General features: G+C 43.6%; 1 protein-coding gene across 2 annotated transcripts in view; it reads right to left on the reverse strand.

Moving 5' to 3' along the window:
* Positions 1-19,196, reverse strand: part of LAMP3 (lysosomal associated membrane protein 3) — a 31,642-nt gene extending 12,446 nt beyond the window's left edge. For both annotated transcript variants that reach the window (XM_061166665.1, XM_061166664.1), the window contains exons 1-4: positions 19,000-19,196; positions 11,725-12,467; positions 10,421-10,549; positions 694-751 (exon numbers count right to left, since the gene is read on the reverse strand). In XM_061166665.1, coding sequence (XP_061022648.1) covers positions 694-751; positions 10,421-10,549; positions 11,725-12,467; positions 19,000-19,048 — 979 coding nt within the window. In that variant the 5' untranslated portion in view covers positions 19,049-19,196. The remainder of the gene's footprint in view (positions 1-693; positions 752-10,420; positions 10,550-11,724; positions 12,468-18,999) is intronic.
* Between the last annotated feature and the right edge of the window lie 1,027 nt (positions 19,197-20,223).

Below are 20,223 nucleotides of genomic sequence, written 5' to 3' on the forward strand. Positions count from 1 at the left end.
CATGTTCTAATTCCACCTCCACAAGGTACCTTTCTGAATATACTTGGTTTCCCAAATGGGAGAAAGTTCATTGACCAAGAGGACCTAACTCTCTGGTCCCCTTGCAGTTACAATAAGAAACAACAGCATGATAAATGAACAGATTAGCATTCTGATTTTATACATCAGTTTATAACCTTGGTTTAACACCAGGTTCCTTGAAGAGACAGCTGCTAAGGGTGTGCTAAGGGCTTTTGGGACTGAGGACCAGACTATGAACCTCAGTGAATTCACCCACAGGCTGTTAGTGAAGCAGCCTGGAAGTTCCCTCCTGTCCTGCCACTGCAGGTGCATTCACCTGTGTCTGAGATCACATCACCCAGTGAGGGTCAGTCAGCTCACTGGGTCTGGCACTGTGCAAGTACCTGATGTGCATTTTCCTGTTTAATTCCCATGCTAATTTTCCAAGATAGGTACTACTGTCACCATTTACAGATGAGGAAACAGAGGTGAAAACATTTGACCAAAACCACAGAGCTAATAAATGGTGTTTGGACTCAAGCTGTCCAATTCTAGAGTTTGTTATCTTAACTACTGTGTTATTGTATCTCTGCCTGTTTCTCAAATGCAGCATCACAGATTAGTGAGATGAAAAATGAACTAACTAAAAACATAGCATCATCGCTGGTGGAACAGGCCTCTCCAACTACTTACCTGGATTTGAGACAGTCAAATAGGCTTCCACCTCACTGATATAGTACGAGTTTTCATCCTGTAAAACAGTAATGTGTCAATCTTTGGGTAATCTCTGTTTTTATGTTTAATCCTAGTTTACAGACTGGTTAGGCAGGATTCCAGGTATTAAATCATTGATATGAGAGTTTGGGGGTATGTTGTAATGGAACTATAATTGTGCTTGAAAACTTCCAAAAAAGTAAATACATCACACAGTAAATAAATAATAAGTAATGGCTTGCCCCAGCTGAAAATTTCTCTACATCATGCTTGTTGCTAGAGCCTGAAATTCAAATTCCACTGGTAAAATCTGAGTCCCTTCAGCTGGGCCAGGTTTTTCCCAGGTAAAATGCAAATATATACGGAAGGTGAGTGGGTTGTGGGGTGAGGAGCAAACATTAAGCTGTTATTAGTAATTAGTAATTAATACTAATTAGTAATTAGTATCTTGGGGTAGGGATTTAGACCGAGACCACTCATCCTTAAGGCTACTGCGGGTGGATTTGATGGGGTCCATAAATCCCCTGGCAAAAATAGTGTATGCAAAATAGTGTATGTGTGTGGATTTTCCTGGATAGGAAAATTACTTTTTTTTAACAGTTACTTTAAACAGATTAATGGGTTCATATCTCCAAGTGGTTAGATGGAAACATGAAGGATTCTGGAAAGAAATGGCTAACCCTGAGATTACTGACTGCTCCCTAGAAGAGGACCTCAGAACAACCTCAGGCTGTTGTGTTCAGAATTAGAAAGCATTTTATCCAGAGATCGTCTTTTAAGAAAAACAAAACAAACCAAAAAAACCCCTACAGAACAGCCCTATAACTTCCCGAGAGATTCAGAGTATGAAACGTCAAAAGGAATTGAATTGAGATATGAAAAGTTTCATTGGAAAAGGAGTTTTTATTTTTTTAAAGTAGGCTATTTATGCTGTTACCACTTTTAAACATTCATTAGAAAACCATCCACAAGAGTTGCCAAAAATGGTAAAGCAACCAAAATGAGAATCTGAAACAGAATTACTTTTAGTAGTCATCAAAGGAATTTGACAATAATAATCTTGACCACAACTAGTTTATTTGCATATTATTTGTGGATGAAAATGATGATTCCATACACACCAAGGGTTCCAGAGTATAAATTGTCCCAGTAAGGTCACTGCTATTAATGCACTGAACTCTGGTTCACTGAAGCACCTCCACACGCTGGCTTCTCACCTCGTGCCCGGCACTTCGACCTCGTGTAGAAGTCACCTCTGCCTTACACCTTATTTAACCCTCACAACAACTGGGAGAAGAGATGAAGGCTCAGTGACTTGCCCAAGGTCACAACTCTAAAAATAGGTGGCAGGGAAGATATGACCCCAAGCTGCCTGACTAGCCTTTAACTTTTCTTATATCCACCCCAGACCAGGCAGTGCTCTAGGTCCTGGGAGAAGAATAAGACCTAGATGATTCATTCAAGATGCTCAGTCTTGGGTCTCAAAGGCAAGTTGGACCATGTGCTTGGATCATCCATTTGTTTTAGAGAAAAACAACTGTGATCCAGGCCCTTCTTGAGTTGCTTTCAGATATAGTTTATTCAGGTTATTAATGTTTTTTTTCTCCCTCTTGGCCACACCGTGTGGCTTCTGGGATCTTAGTTCCCTGACCAGAGATTGAATCCAGGCCTTCAGCAGTGAAAGAGCAGAGTCCTAACCACTGGATCACTAGGGAAGCCCCAGATTATTCTTTTATTTGGGGTCTCTTCTAGCCAAAGAGAGTCTAGTACTACATCAGGGCCATGGTCACTGTTATAAGATCCCTGCCCCAACCTAAGGACAGAAAGAATTCATTGAAGGGTTTTAAGCAGGGCAGTGATGTTTTTGGAAATTGGGCTGTAGCAAGAGACTGATCTAAGGAGCAGCAAAACAGTGGTGGTGTCAGTCTGAGCTCCCTGGGAGACCTCCTGGAGTCTCTCCTGTGGCAGCTCCTAGATCTGTCCTTGTTGTAAAGAAAGGGGGCTTTGCATTTCTTTAAAGGTTTTACAGTTTCCTAAGTGCATTTTTTGCTTTCTTGGATCCTTATAACAACCCCTCGAGGCAGCATAAGTGTTCTTATCCCATTTTACAACTGAGAACAAAAAGGCTCAGAAGAGGCAGGAATCTACCTCTGATTCACACTGTAGGTGAGTCAAAGGAAGATCTTGTCTATGGGATCTTGCTCAACATTTTCCCTTACAGGATATGGGGTTACAGAGAAAAAAAAATGTTGTGTAAGAATTTCCTTTCACATTCCCTGTAATGTAGTTGCCTGTACATAATCATCTATAGGAAGCAAGACTGGCTATATAATTTGTGCATGCACACTCAGTTGCTCAGTGTCTGACTCTTTTTGACCCCATGGATTAAAGTCTACCAGGCTCCTCTGCTCATGGGATTTTCCAGGCAATACTGGGGCAGGTTCCCATTTCCTCTTCCAGAGGATCTTCCTGACCCAGAGACAGTACTTGCATCTCCGGCGTCTCCTGCATTGGCAGGCAGATTCTTTACCACTGAGCCATTTGGGAAGCCCATATAATTTGTAGGTCTAGTTCAAAATAAAAATGCAAGATTAAAAATCATTAAAGGACTCTCCTGGTGGTCCGGTGGTTAAGAATCCACCTTGCAATGCAGGGGACGTGGGTTCAATCCCTGGTCGAGGATGATCCCACATACTGCAGGGCAACTAAGCCCATGCAACACAGCTACTAAGCCCACACGCTGGAGCCTTCGAGCCACAGCTACTGAGCTCATGAGCCACAATTACTGAGCCCAGGCATCACAACTACTGAGGCCCGAGCACTCTAAAGCCTGTGCTCCACAACAAGCAAGGTCATCGCAATGAGAAGCCTGAGCACCACAACTAGAGGGTAGCCCCTGCTTGCCAAAACTAGAGAAAGCCCTGGTACAGCAATGAAAACCCAGCACAGCTAGTAAATGAATAAATAAAATTTTAAAAATCATTAAGAATTCCAAAAAGGAAGGTAAAGCATTAAAGCAAGCATGGGCCCTCCCCACTGCATGCCCTGATGGGAACGGTTGTTTCTGCTCCAGAAGAACTGGGGCTTTATGGGGCTAGCGCCCATGGTGAGGCCCTCCAGAGCAGACTGGCAGTGCCCACACTCACTGCAAGTTCATCCCATGATGTAAGAGGACAGAGCCCCAAGCCTATATCCTTCTGTTTTGACTGAGTCAAAATTAGACAAATGTTGACAAAGCTGCTGTCTATCTTCACGGTGAAGGAACAGCATGTGTTCGGCAAATTTATATAAACAAAAGATCAGAGGAATGTTTCGTTTCCTTGAGATTTCAGGTTTTATATAATGTATGCTGCTGATATTGAATAAGTCTTATTTAGATCATGATACCCACTTTTTCTGTGGAGTGGTGTTAAAGAAAATAGAATTGTCTTTCATTTAAACTGGAGCAAAGCATTTCTTCTGAAAATTCAGCATTTGGCCTAATTTGAATGGCAACAGGACTGAAGTTTATTCTGTATGAGGGGTTGAAAAGTTGTCTTTTTTCTGCTGTAAAGAGCCATATGGTAAATATTTTAGGCTTTGTGGTTCTCTGTAGCAGCCACTCAACTCTACCATTCTAGCACAAAGGCAGCTGTAGATGACATATACTCAAATAAGTGTGGCCATATTCCAAAAATAAACTTCATTTATGGACACTGAAAATTTGAATCTTATATGATTTCCATGTGTCATAGAATTTTCATTTTTCCCCCCAACCATAAAAAATGTAAAAGCCATTCTTAGCTTGTGGACTGTACACTTTTTCAGTTGTGGGCTGGATTTGGTTGGAGGGAGGGGCATAGTTTGTTGACTCCTGAGTTACACCATCAGTAAAATACAAGGTTGCTGAATACATTAGTTGGTTATGAAATGTTTGAGTGATGAATCTCCTATTTGGGAGAATAAAGTGTTGCTAAGAATTGTTATATATTATTTTTAAAATATGTCTTTGTTCTCATGTAACCTAGTTTGAGTTGTTGAATCTTTGTGAACATTCCAAATATTTAATTTTTTACTTACTCAGTAGAAGAATGGGGACAATAGTAATGGGCAATAGTAATCCTCACATGTTAGGTTGATGTGAAGATTAAATGAAGGAATCATGTAAAAAACTGATCATAAAGTCTCCATTCAAATTTTAACTAGCATTGTTAACAAAAAGATTTTCCCTTCCCAGTAAACCTCTCTTGCTGAGGTCAAAGGATAATTTTTATCTATGTCCTAGAGCTCAGATCCACCACCAACAGAAAGAGAGAACAAGCCAGTGAGCTAAGCTTAGTTAGCCCTATGGATTAAAGAACCTGGCTGAAACTTCAGCTCTCAGTGATGGGAACGGGGTGGATACAGAGAAGAGCAGTGGGGGTGCAGGGTAGGTTGAGAGCTTCAAGCAGGTGCTAACCCAAAGCCCAAGGGAAATTACATGCCACACATTATTCAATTTATAACGTCTGCTTTCTCCTTTGTCACCCATCAGGTTAGTCTCTGCCAGATGGTTTCTCATTTGGGGTTGAGGCTGAAGAATGACAAATATCTACCATGACAGATTCTTGAAGACAAAGTAAAAAGCCTGTGTTTACCTATCAGCATTGATAAAAGGGGGTCAAGGACTCCTAAGATCCAAATATGGTACTTTAGCACTTACAGCATGTCCATTTGAATGAACCATTTTCTAAAGAACCATCTCACTACTCAATCAATGGCTGCTGACAATGTGGCTCCTCACTGTCAGTGTCTCTGCAATATCTCATCAGAAAGATTTTAGCTCAAGGAACTTAAACATCCTCTTTAGCAAAGGACAGGGTCCAGAGAAAGCCAGTCTGTCAAGCCTGCCCAAGAAGGCAGCATGCCAATGTCTGTGATGCCCAGGGTCCTATCCTCAACTTCTGCAAATTGTATCATGGGAGTTTCACAGTCACAGATGTTCAGGATGTGAACATCAATTAGGCCCCTTTTGCTCAAGGTATGGTTACCATGGGGACAGATGGGGGGATAGTTAGGGAGTTTGGGATTGACGTGTACTCACTACTATATTTAAAACAGATAACCAACAAGGATCTACAGTGTAGCAGAGGGAATTCTGCTCATTATGTAATAACTTAAATGGGAAAAGAATTTGAAAAAGAATAGATATATGTATGTGTACTGAGTTTTTGCTGTACTCTTGAAACTAACACAACATTGTTAATCAACTATACTCCAATATAAAATAAAAAGTTAAAAGAAAAAAAAGAAAGAAATCTCTACTCTGAATGTCACAAAAACTAAAGAAGCTGTTTACACAGAGGTGCTAATTTACTTTTTGACCCCTTGGCTCAAAGTTCTCTGTGAAGTTTAGATTTACTCCATATTGACTCCTTCTTTTATCAAACATTTGGTAAAGATATACTGTGTATAAGGACCTCCTTGATGGCTCAGAGGGAAAAGAATCTGCTCGCAACGCAGGAGACACAGGTTTGATCCCTGGGTCGGGAAGATCCCCAGGAGGAGGAAATGGCAATCCACTCCAGTATTCTAGCCTGAAAAATCCCATGGACAGAGGAGCCTGGTGGGCTACAGTCCAAAGGGTTGCAAAGAGTTGGACAGGACTGAGTGACTAAGAATAAGCACACACCATATGTAAAGTCAGGGCTGAGTACTAAAGAGTGTGAATAGGTAAAAATCTTGCCTTCAAGATGGCAAAATGTGTGGCAAGTGCATTAGTGGAGGTCAGGGGATATATGGAGGGTCCAGAAACCAAGAGAAGGAAGTGTCCCAGTTTACCTGGGATGGAGGTGGCAATTGAGGTGGGGAGACTTCCTAGGGTGAAGATGAATTGATATTTCATCTCAAAGGATGAATTAGGGATGGGAGGGGCATTCCAGGCAGAGGGAACCCCACAAGGGAAAGCATGACAGGAATGGTGGGCCACCTACTTGGGAAGCTCTGAACAGTGCCCCCTGAGGGTGTTAGCATATAAATGCTGATAACAGTTCTCAGGAGGCTGTAAGCTAAGACAGCTCCTAGTGCCCCTGAAAGGCTTTGGGGAAACACCAGGTGGTTGGGCACTCTGCTTTGTCCACACCTCAATAGCTAACACTGTGTCACCCTGGGGCTCCTCCCTCTGGGTGCCTGGTTTCTTCCAGGTCCCAGAGTCAGGGCTGAAGGCTCACATTGCCCTTCCAACCAGGTGGATGAGAAAGGGATAGTACCGAGAACAGAAACATAAACTCTACACAGAGTTACTGAAAGATGTGTTGTTTTTAAAACAAACAGTCCTGAGCAGGAAGGAAATTGTGGGTAGTAGAGGGTGAGAGGAAAAACATTTATCTTGCAGCTGAAGAGTTTGAACAACTCTCAGCATGTCACCTTAATCAAATGAGACATTGACATGGAACGGTTTTCAGTTCTTTAAAAACGAAACAGAGAGAAATGAGAAAGGAAAACCACCTGTCCTGACCCTACAGATGCCCCACTCAGCTCTTTCACATACACCAGCCCAATTCATCCTCATAGCAGCCCCATCTTGAGAAAACAGGCTCAGAGAGACAACTGTTGACTTGTCCATGGTCACACAGAAATGATACAGAAAGTAAAGTCTTGACTGAACAACATCAACAACTTCCCTCATAGGAGGGACATTTTTCTTTATGTTTCTGTAGCTGGCAATGTTCAATTTTAAAAGTTATGAGTTGTTGTATACAATTTGAAACCTCAAACTATTACCTATATTTCCTTTATTTCTCCCATTATGTCTAGCTCAGTGTTGGGGACAAAGTAGGTGCTCAGTAAATTCTTATTATTGATAAACTGGCTGAAAAATCAGTCTTGCTAATCAGCATCTATTTATCATTCTACAACTTGGTTCTCCTTTATAACATCTATTTATGGATGTGAGAGTTGAACCGTAAAGAAGGCTGAGCACCAAAGCATTGATGCTTGTAAATGTGGTGTTGGAGGAGACTCTTGAGAGTCCCTTGGATTGTAAGGAGTTCCAACCAGTCCATCCTAAAGGAAATCAACCCCAAATATTTACTGGAAGGACTGATGCTGAAGCTGAAGCTCAAGACTCTGGCCACCTGATTCGAAGAACTGACTCACTGGGAAAGACCCTGATGCTGGGAAAGATTGATGGCAGGAAGAGAAGGGGATGACAGAGGAAAAGATGGTTAGATGGCATCACAGACTCAACGGGCATGAGTGTGAGCAAACTCCAGGATATGCTGAAGGACAGGGAGGGGAGCATGGCATGCTACAGTCCATGGGATCGCAAAGAGTTGGACACGACTGAGCAACTGAACAACAAAAATGATGTAACTAATACGTATCCCTATTTTTTTAAGGCTCTTTTTTTCTCTGGCACACTGGTTCTCAATCTGGGGTGATTTTGCCCCTTGGGGGACATTTATTGGTGTCTGGAGACATTTTGGATCATTGCAGCTGTGGTTGGGTGTCGCTACTGGCGTTTAGTAGGTGTCGGCCAGGGATGTTATTCAACAACCCACAAAGCACAGGGCAGCCCCCACCACAAAGACTCATCTGTATTAACCCAAGTGTTAATATTGCTGCTGCTGAGGAGCACTGGCGTAGAGGGTAGCAACAAGTGAAAAGTGACTCAACTATTTGTTGAGCGCATTTCTCTTGCGGAAGAATCTAGACTTTCCTGCCTAAAGGCGTTTCACATAGTTCTCCTGTTAGGGCAGAAGGCACAGTGTCAGGGTCCTGAGGCCAAAACACGGGCCTACAACTGTGTTTCATTGGGTCAACAGTGTTCAGTTTTTACAAAATGTGTTGCTAACTTTAAAAGTCATGTGCTTTTATTAAAAGATGTGGATTTCTGCCTTCTCTTGACACTGGCAACACTGGATAGAGGTGGTATGTAAAATATTTAACTGGCACAGTAGAGTGGTGGCTGTTCAAGACACCTCACCATCCAGAATGAATGCTCACCATAAAAGACAGTGACAGTCCCCAGGGCTAGATGCCAGCCCTGCCACCAGCCTCCTCAGCTCTGGCTGTCCCCTCTGGGGAGGACTGGAGCTCCTGACCCATCCTTCCCGTCCCCTCACTACTGAGGCTGCTGCTTGTCCCTTCACATGTACTCTAACATTTTTCTTATACAGATTTAATGGAAAAATGAAGTCTTCACCAAAAGTGGGAAAATAAAAAATAAGGATTGCCTATTTCAAGGCAAAAGATATTTTTCCTTTCTCACTACTTCAGCTACTTCGCAACGAAGACTAAACATATATCAAGCTCTATGCTTAGCCCCTGTAATCTTGGGATATGTGGCCGCCACTTTGGCTGAAACAACCTCTCTTTTAAAATGCAGAAACTGGGACTTCCCTCGTGGTCCAGTGGTAAAGACTTTGCACTCCCAGTGTGTGGGGACCTGGTTCCATCCTTGGTGGGGGAACTAGGTCCCACATGCCACAGCTAGAAGTTTGCAGGTTGAAACCAAAGATCCCGCATACCATAACTAAGACCCAACACAGCCAAATAACTTTTTTTCAAAATGCAGAAATTCCCCAGAAGGCTAAGACTGGTGGGAACTTTTACTCTCTTTGGGACTTTTTGCCTTCTCCAGGGGCATAGCTAAGGCTGGTTTACAAACGCCATTTCTATTCTCCCAAGGGTCCCACTAAGAAGCTATAACTAAGTCCATTTTATGGACAAGGAAATATGCCCCAAACTAGTCCAAGGTCATGCAGCTAGTAAGTTTTATGACTGTAAGTCAATCTTGATTTGTCCGATCCCAAAGTCTGTGCTCATTGCTCTCTAAGATCTGCTAACCAAGACCCTTTAACTTCAAGGGTCGGTTAGACAGGTAAGAAAGAGGCCTGCACCAAGTCCCAGCTGCTAGGATCCTCTCGGCCTGTAAGACACTTGGGGGCAATCAGAAAGAGTCTCTCCTTTGAGAGGGGGAATGACCATCACTGTGTCCCCAAGACATTTGCCCATTTCACTCACTGTAACCGTAGCTACTAGCTAGTGCACACCCACTTTCTATGTATTGGATCAAGCTCTTTACAGGAGTGATCTTTAATTCCTTTCTTCCATTTTTCAAATGATAAAAAAATGAAACAAAAACCTCAAACATATTAGGTTGCCTGCCTGATGTCAAAAGCAGAACAGTAACAGAGTCAAACTGGTAGGCAAGACTCTGACCTCGTGACCATGCTCTTCCACTATACTCTGTTGTCTATTCCCTTCCAGGATACGGCCTAGAAAACCCAGCTCCTGGTTAGTCCCTGAATTTTGCCTTCTATGACATTTGACTTTGGTGTTAGATTAATACTGCTTTCTGTGCCCACTGGAAATTTCTGTGGGTCTGTTCGTTCGTTTGTACAACTTCCTCCTTTGGGTGGTTTGCATAGAGCACTGTGGTCAGGTTCCCTGAGGCCAAGTTCCCCCCGAGGCCAAGTGCCCGCCAAGAGGCATCAAAGCCCTTCTTGGGCTGCACAGACGAGGCTGAAGGGGGAAGAGAGCAAACAGAAGATGTCGACACTTGCCTCCTCTCCAACTCCATGACCCTCATTCTTATCAGAGAACAACATCTCCAAAGGCTTTGATGCCTATTTCCTCTGGAATTTAAAGTGAAGCGTGGGATTGCACCACTGGCCCTGGTGGGGCTGGGGGTGGGCAGGGAAAGCAATGCTAGAGCCTGTTCGTATAAGGAGCTCAGCCTCACCTTGGTAAATGTGAGATTCACAAAGCCACCTTGGAAATTCAAAAGGAGGTTGGATTTTCGGGAGCCACAGTTTCCAGAGGCTTGAGTTGCATTGGGGTCGATGTTGAAGTATTTCTGAGGTGAAAAGACCTAAACCAAATAAAATAGATGGCCTCAATGAAGAGAACACTTTAGTTGGGAGACCAGAAACACAGGCTAGAAAGGAGTCTGAGACTCGAGACTAGTGGGTGTTCACTGGGGAATTTCAAAGTCTGGAAGACACCTCTCATTTACAATCTGTTAAGATTTTTCCCCCCCAATTATTTTTATTAGTTGGAGGCTAATTACTTTACATATTGTAGTGGTTTTTGCCATACATTGACATGAATCAGCCATGGATTTGCATATGTTCCCCATCCTGAACCCCCCTCCCACCTCCCTCCCATCCCATCCCTCTGGGTCATTCCAGTGCACCAGCCCCAAGCCCTTGTCTCATGCATCCAACCTGGACTGGTGATCTGTTTCACACTTGATAATATACATGTTTTGATACTGTTCTCTCAGATCATCCCACCCTCCCCTTCTCCCATAGAGTCCAAAAGTCTGTTCTATGTTAAAATTTTTTTAAACGAACGAGTGCTCTCACAGTGAGGAGTTCCTTGAGAGATAATTCGTGGCAGCTATATTCTTGATAAACTGTGTGAAATTTAGTTTTTGTTCAATCAAACATGCTGGGCACTACAGGAAAGGTTTTGCTGTCTAATTAACTTCTGTTTCAAATAAAAACCCGAATGTGGAGGTTTTACTTGCAATCACAAAAATGAAGCAAAATAGGAAGGATTTTTATAGTGATTCTTTCAGTAAATCAAATAATCTTAGCCCCCCACCCCCAACACCTCCAACCAATCTTCTCATTAATCTGGATTTTTCATATTAATGTCACAGGTGGTTGGAACAACCATTGAATGCAAACCTATCATTTCACAGGAAAGTTGTTGAGGCTTGGAAGTCATCCAGAGGGACAGGGCCCGGCTGTGGTCAATGCTGGACGTACTCCACACTCTGCCCATGATGGCTAAAAGTGAGGAATGTGCATATTTAAAATTTTGGTGTGTGCTTTCCTTTGTTCATACAGTCATTATCAGTGTCTATTTTTATAGGTATTCTAAAACGGGTTCTCTTAATAGAGGACCTTGGAGAAAGAGGAACTCGCAAGTATCTGTTTCATTACAAGATACAGGATGCAGGGGAATGTTCATTTTTAGCAAGGCACTCTCACTCAAACTTTTTGAAGCTGTTGTTATGGTCCTATGGCCCCAACTTACCGACACGGAGTCTTGAACCGTCAGCTGTATTCCCATCTCTGCTTTGATACACAGCTTGCTTCCATTGAGAACTTGATAAATTCCCGTCTTGGGTGACAATGGCTGTGGTGCAAGAGTGGGCCTGGGAGCGATGGTGGCAGGCGAGGCCGTTTGGGTGGTGTTGTGTGCGGCTGTGGTTGGCCCTGGGGTGTGGGTGGGTTGAGTAGGTTTCTGACTGGTTGTGATGTTGTGTGGCAAGGTGGACAAAGTCGCTGGAAGTGTGGTCTGGTTACTGAGTTGGGTGGTTTTCCCTGTTGTGTGGCTGGCAGTCGATGGCCTGTTTCTAGTGGTGTGAGCTGTTGAGTTGACAGTGGCTGGTGGTGAACTGGGACCTACACTGAGGCCAACTTTAGCCTCGGTGACTGGAAAAGTCACGTGTGACTTAGTGGATGTGGCCAGGGTTGTGACTAGGGTGGGGGTTGTTGGACTGGTTGGTAGGGTGCTCTTTGTAGTTACTGGGGAAATTGTTGCTAGGACTTCTATGGTTGTGTTTGTGGTTAGGGTCTCAGAGTTGGATGTTTTGGCAACTGTCTGAGAGGTGACATGACCATCTGTCGATCTTGCTGCTGCAGTTTTGTGAGGCACGTGGTTAGTTGGTTGGAGGAGAGAAGGTTTTACTGTGGCCTGTTCTGTTGTAGGTAAAGAGTAACCTGTGATTTCTGGAAACACTTTTGCTTTCCTATGACTGTCATAATACCAAATCGCTGCAAATTAGAAAAAAAAATGTTAATATACCAACTAATAGCTCACATTTGCTAGTCCCTCCCCACTCCCACTTTAATGTTTCATTAAAATTAACATGCACTTTTTAGATATGGGGAAAATTTATGAGGATAGAATGGTGACGTGAAGATCACTCAAAATTCTTCCATGAGGTCACAATTTTAACATTTTGGTTGCACCCATGTTTTCACAGGGTTGTGATCATACTGGGGTCTTTGAAGCAAGGATATTGAAGTGGTTTGCCATTCCCTTCTCCAGTGGATCAAGTTTTGTCAGAACTTTCCACCATGACCCTTCCATCTTGGGTGGCTCTGTATGGCATGGCTCATAGCTTCATTGGGTTGCACAAGACTGTCATCCATGATCATACTGGAGATATTCTTTCCTTTTGTGTGTACAGGGTGTGGTACTAACAGCCCAGAGAGCATGCTCAGCTAGATATCTAAGTGTCAATGTTGCTTCATCTTCCATCTTCAGACATGAATCCGGACAGTTCCTGGGCAGAGTGTGTTCCTGGGTAGGATGTTGCTGGGATGATCTGACAGAGCTGGGGCAGCTTGAATAACAGGAATAAAGATTTGCACAGACTTCTACAGTTTTCATAGAATCATATAATCCCAGGCTTGAAAGGGACCTTAAAGATTATCTAATCAAACCCTAATCTAATGTGTGAATTTTACTGTTGGATATTTTGTCGTGTGTTCAGCCGATCTATGCATAATTGCCTCCAATGACAAGAGATTCAGTTCCCTTCCATTTTTTATTTTGCCATCAGTTTTCTAATTGTAGCCCAATTTCTATCATTCCCTTACTTAACCTTTACAGTGGCCCAGTCTTTTCCAGCTAAGAAATTAAATTAACCCATAAAGGCTCTGATATATCTGGTGTGCATGTCCTTCACAGTTTGGCTTAAATGTCGGCTCCTTAAAGAGTCTTCCCTGCCCTCCCCACAGAGAACAGCTTCCCGTTCCCATAATTCTCCATCATAGTGTTATTTTCACTGCCCTCACTGCACTAATCACAACTTGTAATGATATAAGGGGATGGCATTCAAATATTTAACAATAAGCTTGACCAGACAGTGTGTACCAGCCCTGAAGATATGTTTATAGATTGTGCATCTCTCCCACTAGATTAAAGGTAACCTCAAGGTGGGAGCTGTGGGGTTTTTTTGTTTTTTTTTTTCCACCACCAGGGCTTGTACATTGAAGGTATTCAGTGGTTACAGAATGAATGAATAAATAACTGAATGTGTATGTGGTGGTTATAACACTGTAGACCTCCAAGGATTATTCATATATTTATTTGGCTGCTTCTGGTCTTGGTTGTGGCACCCCATCTTGGTTTCCCAACCAGGGATCAAAATCACGTCCCCTGCATTGCAAAGTGGACTCTTAACCACTGGATCACCCTCCTCCTATGATTATTAGAAGGCTCAAACAAGGTGGTTTGAGTAAAAGCCTTTCTGAACTATTAAGCAGACCTAGAATGCATTTTATTGTCATAGGTTCTCTCCCAGGTCACCCTTCAGGGCCAAAGGCCTCTGGCTCTTTTTCAACCAGAAAAGTTCTATCCTTGTCTCCTTCAGGCACAGAGCAAACCTGAAAGTGGACAAGTGCGATGATATCTCAGGAGAGCTTACGATCAGGTGCGCTGAGAGATGGTGCTGTCTGTTCAGTGCTATGGTTTCATGGTGTTTACCATTGTATTTTCACTCATTGGAGCGGGAGCTGCCCAGTGTCAGGCAGTGACTTGGAAAAACACGGGGAAAATGGAAAGAATGTTCTATGCTGGTGTTTATAGAGTCCTGAATTTCATATCTAATCAAAATCATCCACAGACTCCTTTACTCTTTCTCTTTTTCATCCAATATATCTCTAACTGGGTACTTTCCCCATAATAACAGCAATAAAATTTCAAGTTACTGAACACTTACTACATGGCAGACCTCAGATCAAGGGTTATCTTTCATCAACTCTTCTCAAAAACCCTTTGACAGGTACTAATCTTTCTCTGTTTTTCAGATGAGGAAATTCAGTTTTAGAAAATTCTATTAACTTGACCATAATTGTTCAACTAGTAAATTTTGGAGCTTTAGACCCAAGCCCCTGTCTGAAGCAAAGCCTGCCCTTGGATCTGTGGTTGGGTGGAGGTAGTGTGTATCCCTGGGAAGAACAGTGAGAGAAGAGACAAAATCAGAGGAGAGAAAAAGAGTAGGGTGCCCCTTCAGTGACCCCAGTTCACCAAACTTTCATCATGGTGGTCCTCAGTGAGGCTTTCAAAGGCCCACATGCTAAAACAGTGATCATTTTCCAGAAGAAAAGGCTAACTGTAAGTCCAGTACTAACACTTATCAATTATTTCTGCACAGCTGGTTTGTATAAGACATTATTAATGACATTAAATTACTTGAGACTATTACTAAAGAGTCTTTTCTGTTTCCAAAATGTTTACTTGGACAACTGAAATGTATAATATTTGAGAGTTATATCAATTGATTTTCTGGGTTGTAGGTTTACTTTGCAAATCTTTGTAAAATCACTCCATGTGGAGCCTTTATGCCCATATTGTAGAAGCTGAGGAAGGTTTCTCCATTCAAGATTGTTATGAAGGTTAACAGTTGTTGAAGACTTATCTTCAAAATTCATTTGGGCTAAGCCTGAGTTGCTGTTTCCTGGGTCAAGAACCCAATAGGAATCCCATTAGGATCATAGTATTATGATGGAGAAATAGAATTCATTCCCAGACATGGTGTCTAGGAATATCTGTAGTAAAAAGCAAAGATTGCTCCAGAGAACTCTGGGAGACTGAGAACCACCTGACTTTTGCTCTCCTGGATGATTAGGTCCTTGATAAAACCCCGCTGTGTTTACCTTATGCTTATGAGCTAAAGTAAATCTTTTCAACTGAGTAGAATTTCCTCAACTGAGTAGCACATGCTTTCAAAGGTGGAACCTTCCTGATAATGCAATTAGAACTCCTCTCTCAGTAGTGAATGAACTCAAATAAAGGGAAAAAACACACTGGCTATTCATGAATGCTCAGCACCCCAAACAGGATAAGAACACTCACGGTACCCTGTCAACTGTACTTGGTGTACAGGAAATCTTTGTGAGGTGCCCGGAAGTGATGGCATCTCCGTATGATACATGACTTTGTGGTGAACAGATGCCTGGGGCTGGTAGGTGACAGGACCAAAAGTGACAGAGTGTGTTACAGTTAAACAACTCTGGGAAATATTGTTCTTATATTCTCCTTCTCCAATCTAGCCCCTCTCCTCCTCTCCTCGTAGGAGTGTGAGCTATAAAAGATGGGCTGATGATTAGACGGAAATTTGACAGGGGTAGCTCTGCTGTGCATTGAAATATGTCCAAGAAACTTCATAAGTTTGTTAGGTACTCAAGGAAATAATACTCTGAAAAATACTCTGTTTTACAAAATCTATGTTTATGACCACACATATATGCCCAATCTTTGTCAAAAGTGGGTCATAGTTTTTAAATGGGATCTTTGACCCCTAGAGGTTTAGTTAAGTTCACTGAGACCCACAAAGAGGGAAGTAGGCAGAAGCAAGGGCAGGGCATAACTCAGAATCTCTCAGCCCTCCTCTTGCTCAAAAGAACACAACCAGAAATCTGCACATTGATTTGTCAGACTCTCACTCCCAGAACCTGAGCATCTCCTCTCCAGGATTCAAGAGACTCAGAAAATGAATACCCTAGAGTCTTCACCCCTCTAGATGGTGAGCTGCAATGCAGCAAGTGGTGTGAGAAGGTTTGGATTTCCCTATAGCTCACATGAGGATCTGAGAGATAACCCATCAACGAGGCCCTGGGACAGCCAGTGACCACACAAGTACTACTTCTCTAGGTATTTCCCAGACAGTTGGGGCTTCCTAGAGAGCCTTAGTTTGGTTTTCCTGCCACACCCAATTCAGTGGATACACGGGAGATGTCACTGAGCCAAGCTCCTGGCCAGGCACTGGAGGCAGGTCTGTATTTTTAGGGGCTCAAAACCTTGTGAGGCAGATCAAAAAATGGACTACACACCTCAGTGTGACAGGGGTTATTATCGAAACAGGCCCTCCGAGTGCTATGGGGTGGGGTGGGGAATCTAACAGAAGAAATTCCTCAGGCAGACAAGAGAGCAGATGGCGTCCTACAGGCAAGAGGAAGAGTTTGTGCAGACACAGGGGCCTCAGAGCCTGGCATGTCTGCAGAGCAGCAAGGGAGTCAACATGAAGGAAACGTGGGAAGGTTTGGGGAGGAGGGAGAGGTGGAAGGCCAGCAGGGAGTGGGCCTGGTGTGTTTTGGAGGCTACACTTTGCACAGCTGTAAGGAACACAGCTGGAGAGTAAATGGAGCCCCAGGGGCCATATCCAGGGACAGGGAACTGGGTATAACGCCCGAGCACTTTCTCTGGCACCTCCCTGGGCAGCAGAAGCAGTCCCAGCTACATGAGGCAGGAAGACTGTTTCTGGATGTGTAGGGCAGCAGGGTCAGCCCTTGGCAAGAGTCTGCTCACAGTTTCACAGCTTAATCTCAGAGTATTTAGCAAAAGGATGCAAATCCTGTCTCTTGGGGGGACTTTCTGGGGGACTTGAGACTCAAAGAGAACCTTTGAACAGAAGGGGTTCCAGCCCTGTGTTGGAGACGGCTGGCTGACTCCCCCCAAATTCAGTCTCTCCTTTTTCCTTCATAAATAGAACCATGAGTTGAAGTTGAGTGCTTACTGCTTGGAATTCATCTCCAAGCCTCTTTCCAGATGAGAAAGATAGGAATGTGACTGAGTTCAGAGCAAAGCAGTAGAAGAGGTAGGGTCATGTGGACCTTCTGGGAAGGCTGCTCGAAGGGAGCTCAGTCCCCCATGGGGCCTCTCTGTTGCCTTCCTCTTTCCTCCTTCAATCAGCCTGCAAGTTGTATGGGATGGCTAGAGCTCTGCAGACAACAAGAGCTGTTAGGAAGCCTCGCAGGTGGAGGCCATACATAGGGTGGTGGGTCCATGAGAATGAGTCCCCACACATCTGCTCTGACTTCCTCTTGACTCATTTTCACTTAAGAGGGAAACAAACATTCATCTTGTTTAATTCATTATTTGGAGCTGGTCTCTTGTGTCCAACTGAATCTAAATTTGATTGATACCAACTTAAATCCCCTTATTTATTCAGGGGAAGAATTTGAGATCAGGGAAGCAAAGTGACTGGAAAAAGATTACACAGTAAACTTACTTAAAAGCTATGCCTCTGCAAGCAAAATGTCTACTGCTTTTTGCTCATACCCAATTTAGCGAGTATTTCTTGAATATACGCATGTAGGAGTGTAGTGCATAAGTGTAGAACATGGATCCCGATTTGTTAGCTGAGTGCCTGTGTTCACCTCTAAGAATGTGCAGCTCAGAGAGGAAAGGGCAATGTGGGCATTTCCCCTCCACCTGCCTGGGCATTTATCACACACTCATTGCATTCTTGAATCCCCCAGTCACCTGCCAGTCATTGAAATTTTGCCCACACATAGCTCACTGAGGGCTCCTACTACACTGAGAACTTATGGTTTTTTATTAGTTTGCTCTGTTAATCATAATAATGACTTTCCATTTTTGCCTCCCAAAGAATGTGAAACTCTAATTCTGAAAGTGCAGCATGAAGGAAAACAGCCTGGATTAGGGCAGCTGGCCTGACTCTTCACCCAACTTTCATGATGAATTGTGTTACACTCCAGGGCAGGTGTGTCCCTCATTTGAGCACGTTAAATGGGGTCGTGTGGACAAAGCTAGTTCCCTTACACATTCAAGTCAGTGGTAGTATAAGGGATTGTGAATCAACAAGCAAGCTTTACAAAGTACATAAGAGGACCCTGTGTCCTAGGGAGAAAACGCTCCTGGTGAAAGCAGGGGATAGGGACACAAAAGGATCATTAAAAGCTTAGCTTCCTAGACAGTCTCTCTGACCTGAAATCCTTGCAATTGAAAAATAAATCTTTGATGCCCTGGCTTACATCCTTCTGAGATGGTGTGGTTTGTCAGCCACATCTCATTCATCTTCACAACTTAGTGTTACATAATATAAATGGAGCACTTCATTTGAGAAAAGCAGAAAAACAAAGTTTGACATACTTTCCCCAGAGTGTGTGGCAAAAGCCCCATTTTTAAGTCCTGGCTCAGTTCTTTACCTCTTAAATGGGAGTGATTTCTACAAACTCTCCCTAATCAGGTGCCTAGAATCTATTTGGGAACCACAGGCAGTGTCTCTGCTTCCTGGGTTGATACCTACTCTGCCTGACTCATGGAAAACAATCCAAACCGTGGAAGCCTGTCCCCTTTGGGAAACAATGAAGTGTGCTCCCCGTGTAGAGCAATAAAAAGACAGTCCCAAGTCAAATACCCACAATAACTGAAGTCACTACAGCTATTTCCAGTCTGCCCTGTCCCATGTTGGTCACCGGCACTAGAATGAATTTACATTTAATAGGACCAGATACGGTGGGGTCACCACGGAAGGTCAGGTGTGTCACTCACCAGCCAGAGACACGAAGAGCACCACCACTGCAGGGATCTGCCAGGACATGACTGGGGAGCACCAGAGCCTTGCCAACAGAGGCTAGGCTCAGCACGGCTGGGTCTTCTGAATGGTGGGAGGCTGATGCCAGGGCAGGCTCCTTCTGCCCTTCACTCAGTTGTGGCAGAGAAACCAAAGTCACTTGTGTTATGAGAAGCAACTGAAAGGCCCTCCCAAGTGATGCACTGAGTGGGCGGGAAACCACAAGTGGCCCTCCGGTGAAAGCAGGCACTTTCGGTTCTGCCTTAAGTGTTTGCAAGGAATGGGGTGGGGGATGGGGCCTGTTCCCCAGCCCGGTTAAGAGCATCTAAGATTATTTTCCACAAGAGGTGGTGGATCTGTGTCAGTACCTGCTTCCTTCTCTCATAAGCTGGGTCTCCATTTTTCTCTAAGATCTTGAATCTACTTCTGTATAAACCCAGAGACTCTTCCCAGCTGAGAGAAAACCAATCCCTCACTCATGAGGAATGAGTAGGAGTCAAAACTCAGTGGTAGACCACTGTCTGTCTCTGTGTGTATTCACAAGAAGTCGGAGGCAGCCCTGCTCGCTGCTCAAGGCAGCCTTATCTGGCACCCTCACCTTGTGGGGAGTGGGGAGAGAATGGTCTAAAGAGTTGGGGCGATCTGGGGTTTGAATCTGACCCTGCCAACTCAGCAGTTGTACAACCTTGGGTAACCTCTCTGAGCCTAGGTTTCTTCTGTTGTATAATAGGGATAATAATGCCTGCTCCCAGTTGGTTTTTCTGGAACATGAATAATATTCAATGTCTTGGAAAGGTGACCTTTTCATCTCTTATCTCCTTCCTCTATTAATTAGATGAAGCAATGATGGTCTCTCAGAGCTGTGAATCCCAGTCTGGAGGAATACGCATATAAGCAGAAGATCAGAGGGATGATGGCTTAACTAACCAACTTTACACTAAAAAATTACCTTGCAATACTGTCTCAAGTTTGCTAAGGAGTTTTAAAAGTTTTAAAATTAGTACTTTTAAAATTTAAAGCATAAATCAGCTCTTAACAATATTGTAGGTGGTCATTTGGGGCTTCCCTGGTAGCTCAGTGGTAAAGAATCCGCCTATCAATCCTGGAGACTCCAGATTCAGGTTTGATCCCTGGTTGGGAAGATCCCCTGGAGAAGGGAATGGCAACCCACTCTAGTATTCTTCCCTGGGCAATCCCATGGA

Source organism: Dama dama, chromosome 19 (genome assembly GCF_033118175.1).
Source record: "Dama dama isolate Ldn47 chromosome 19, ASM3311817v1, whole genome shotgun sequence".
NCBI classification, from domain to species: domain Eukaryota; kingdom Metazoa; phylum Chordata; class Mammalia; order Artiodactyla; family Cervidae; genus Dama; species Dama dama.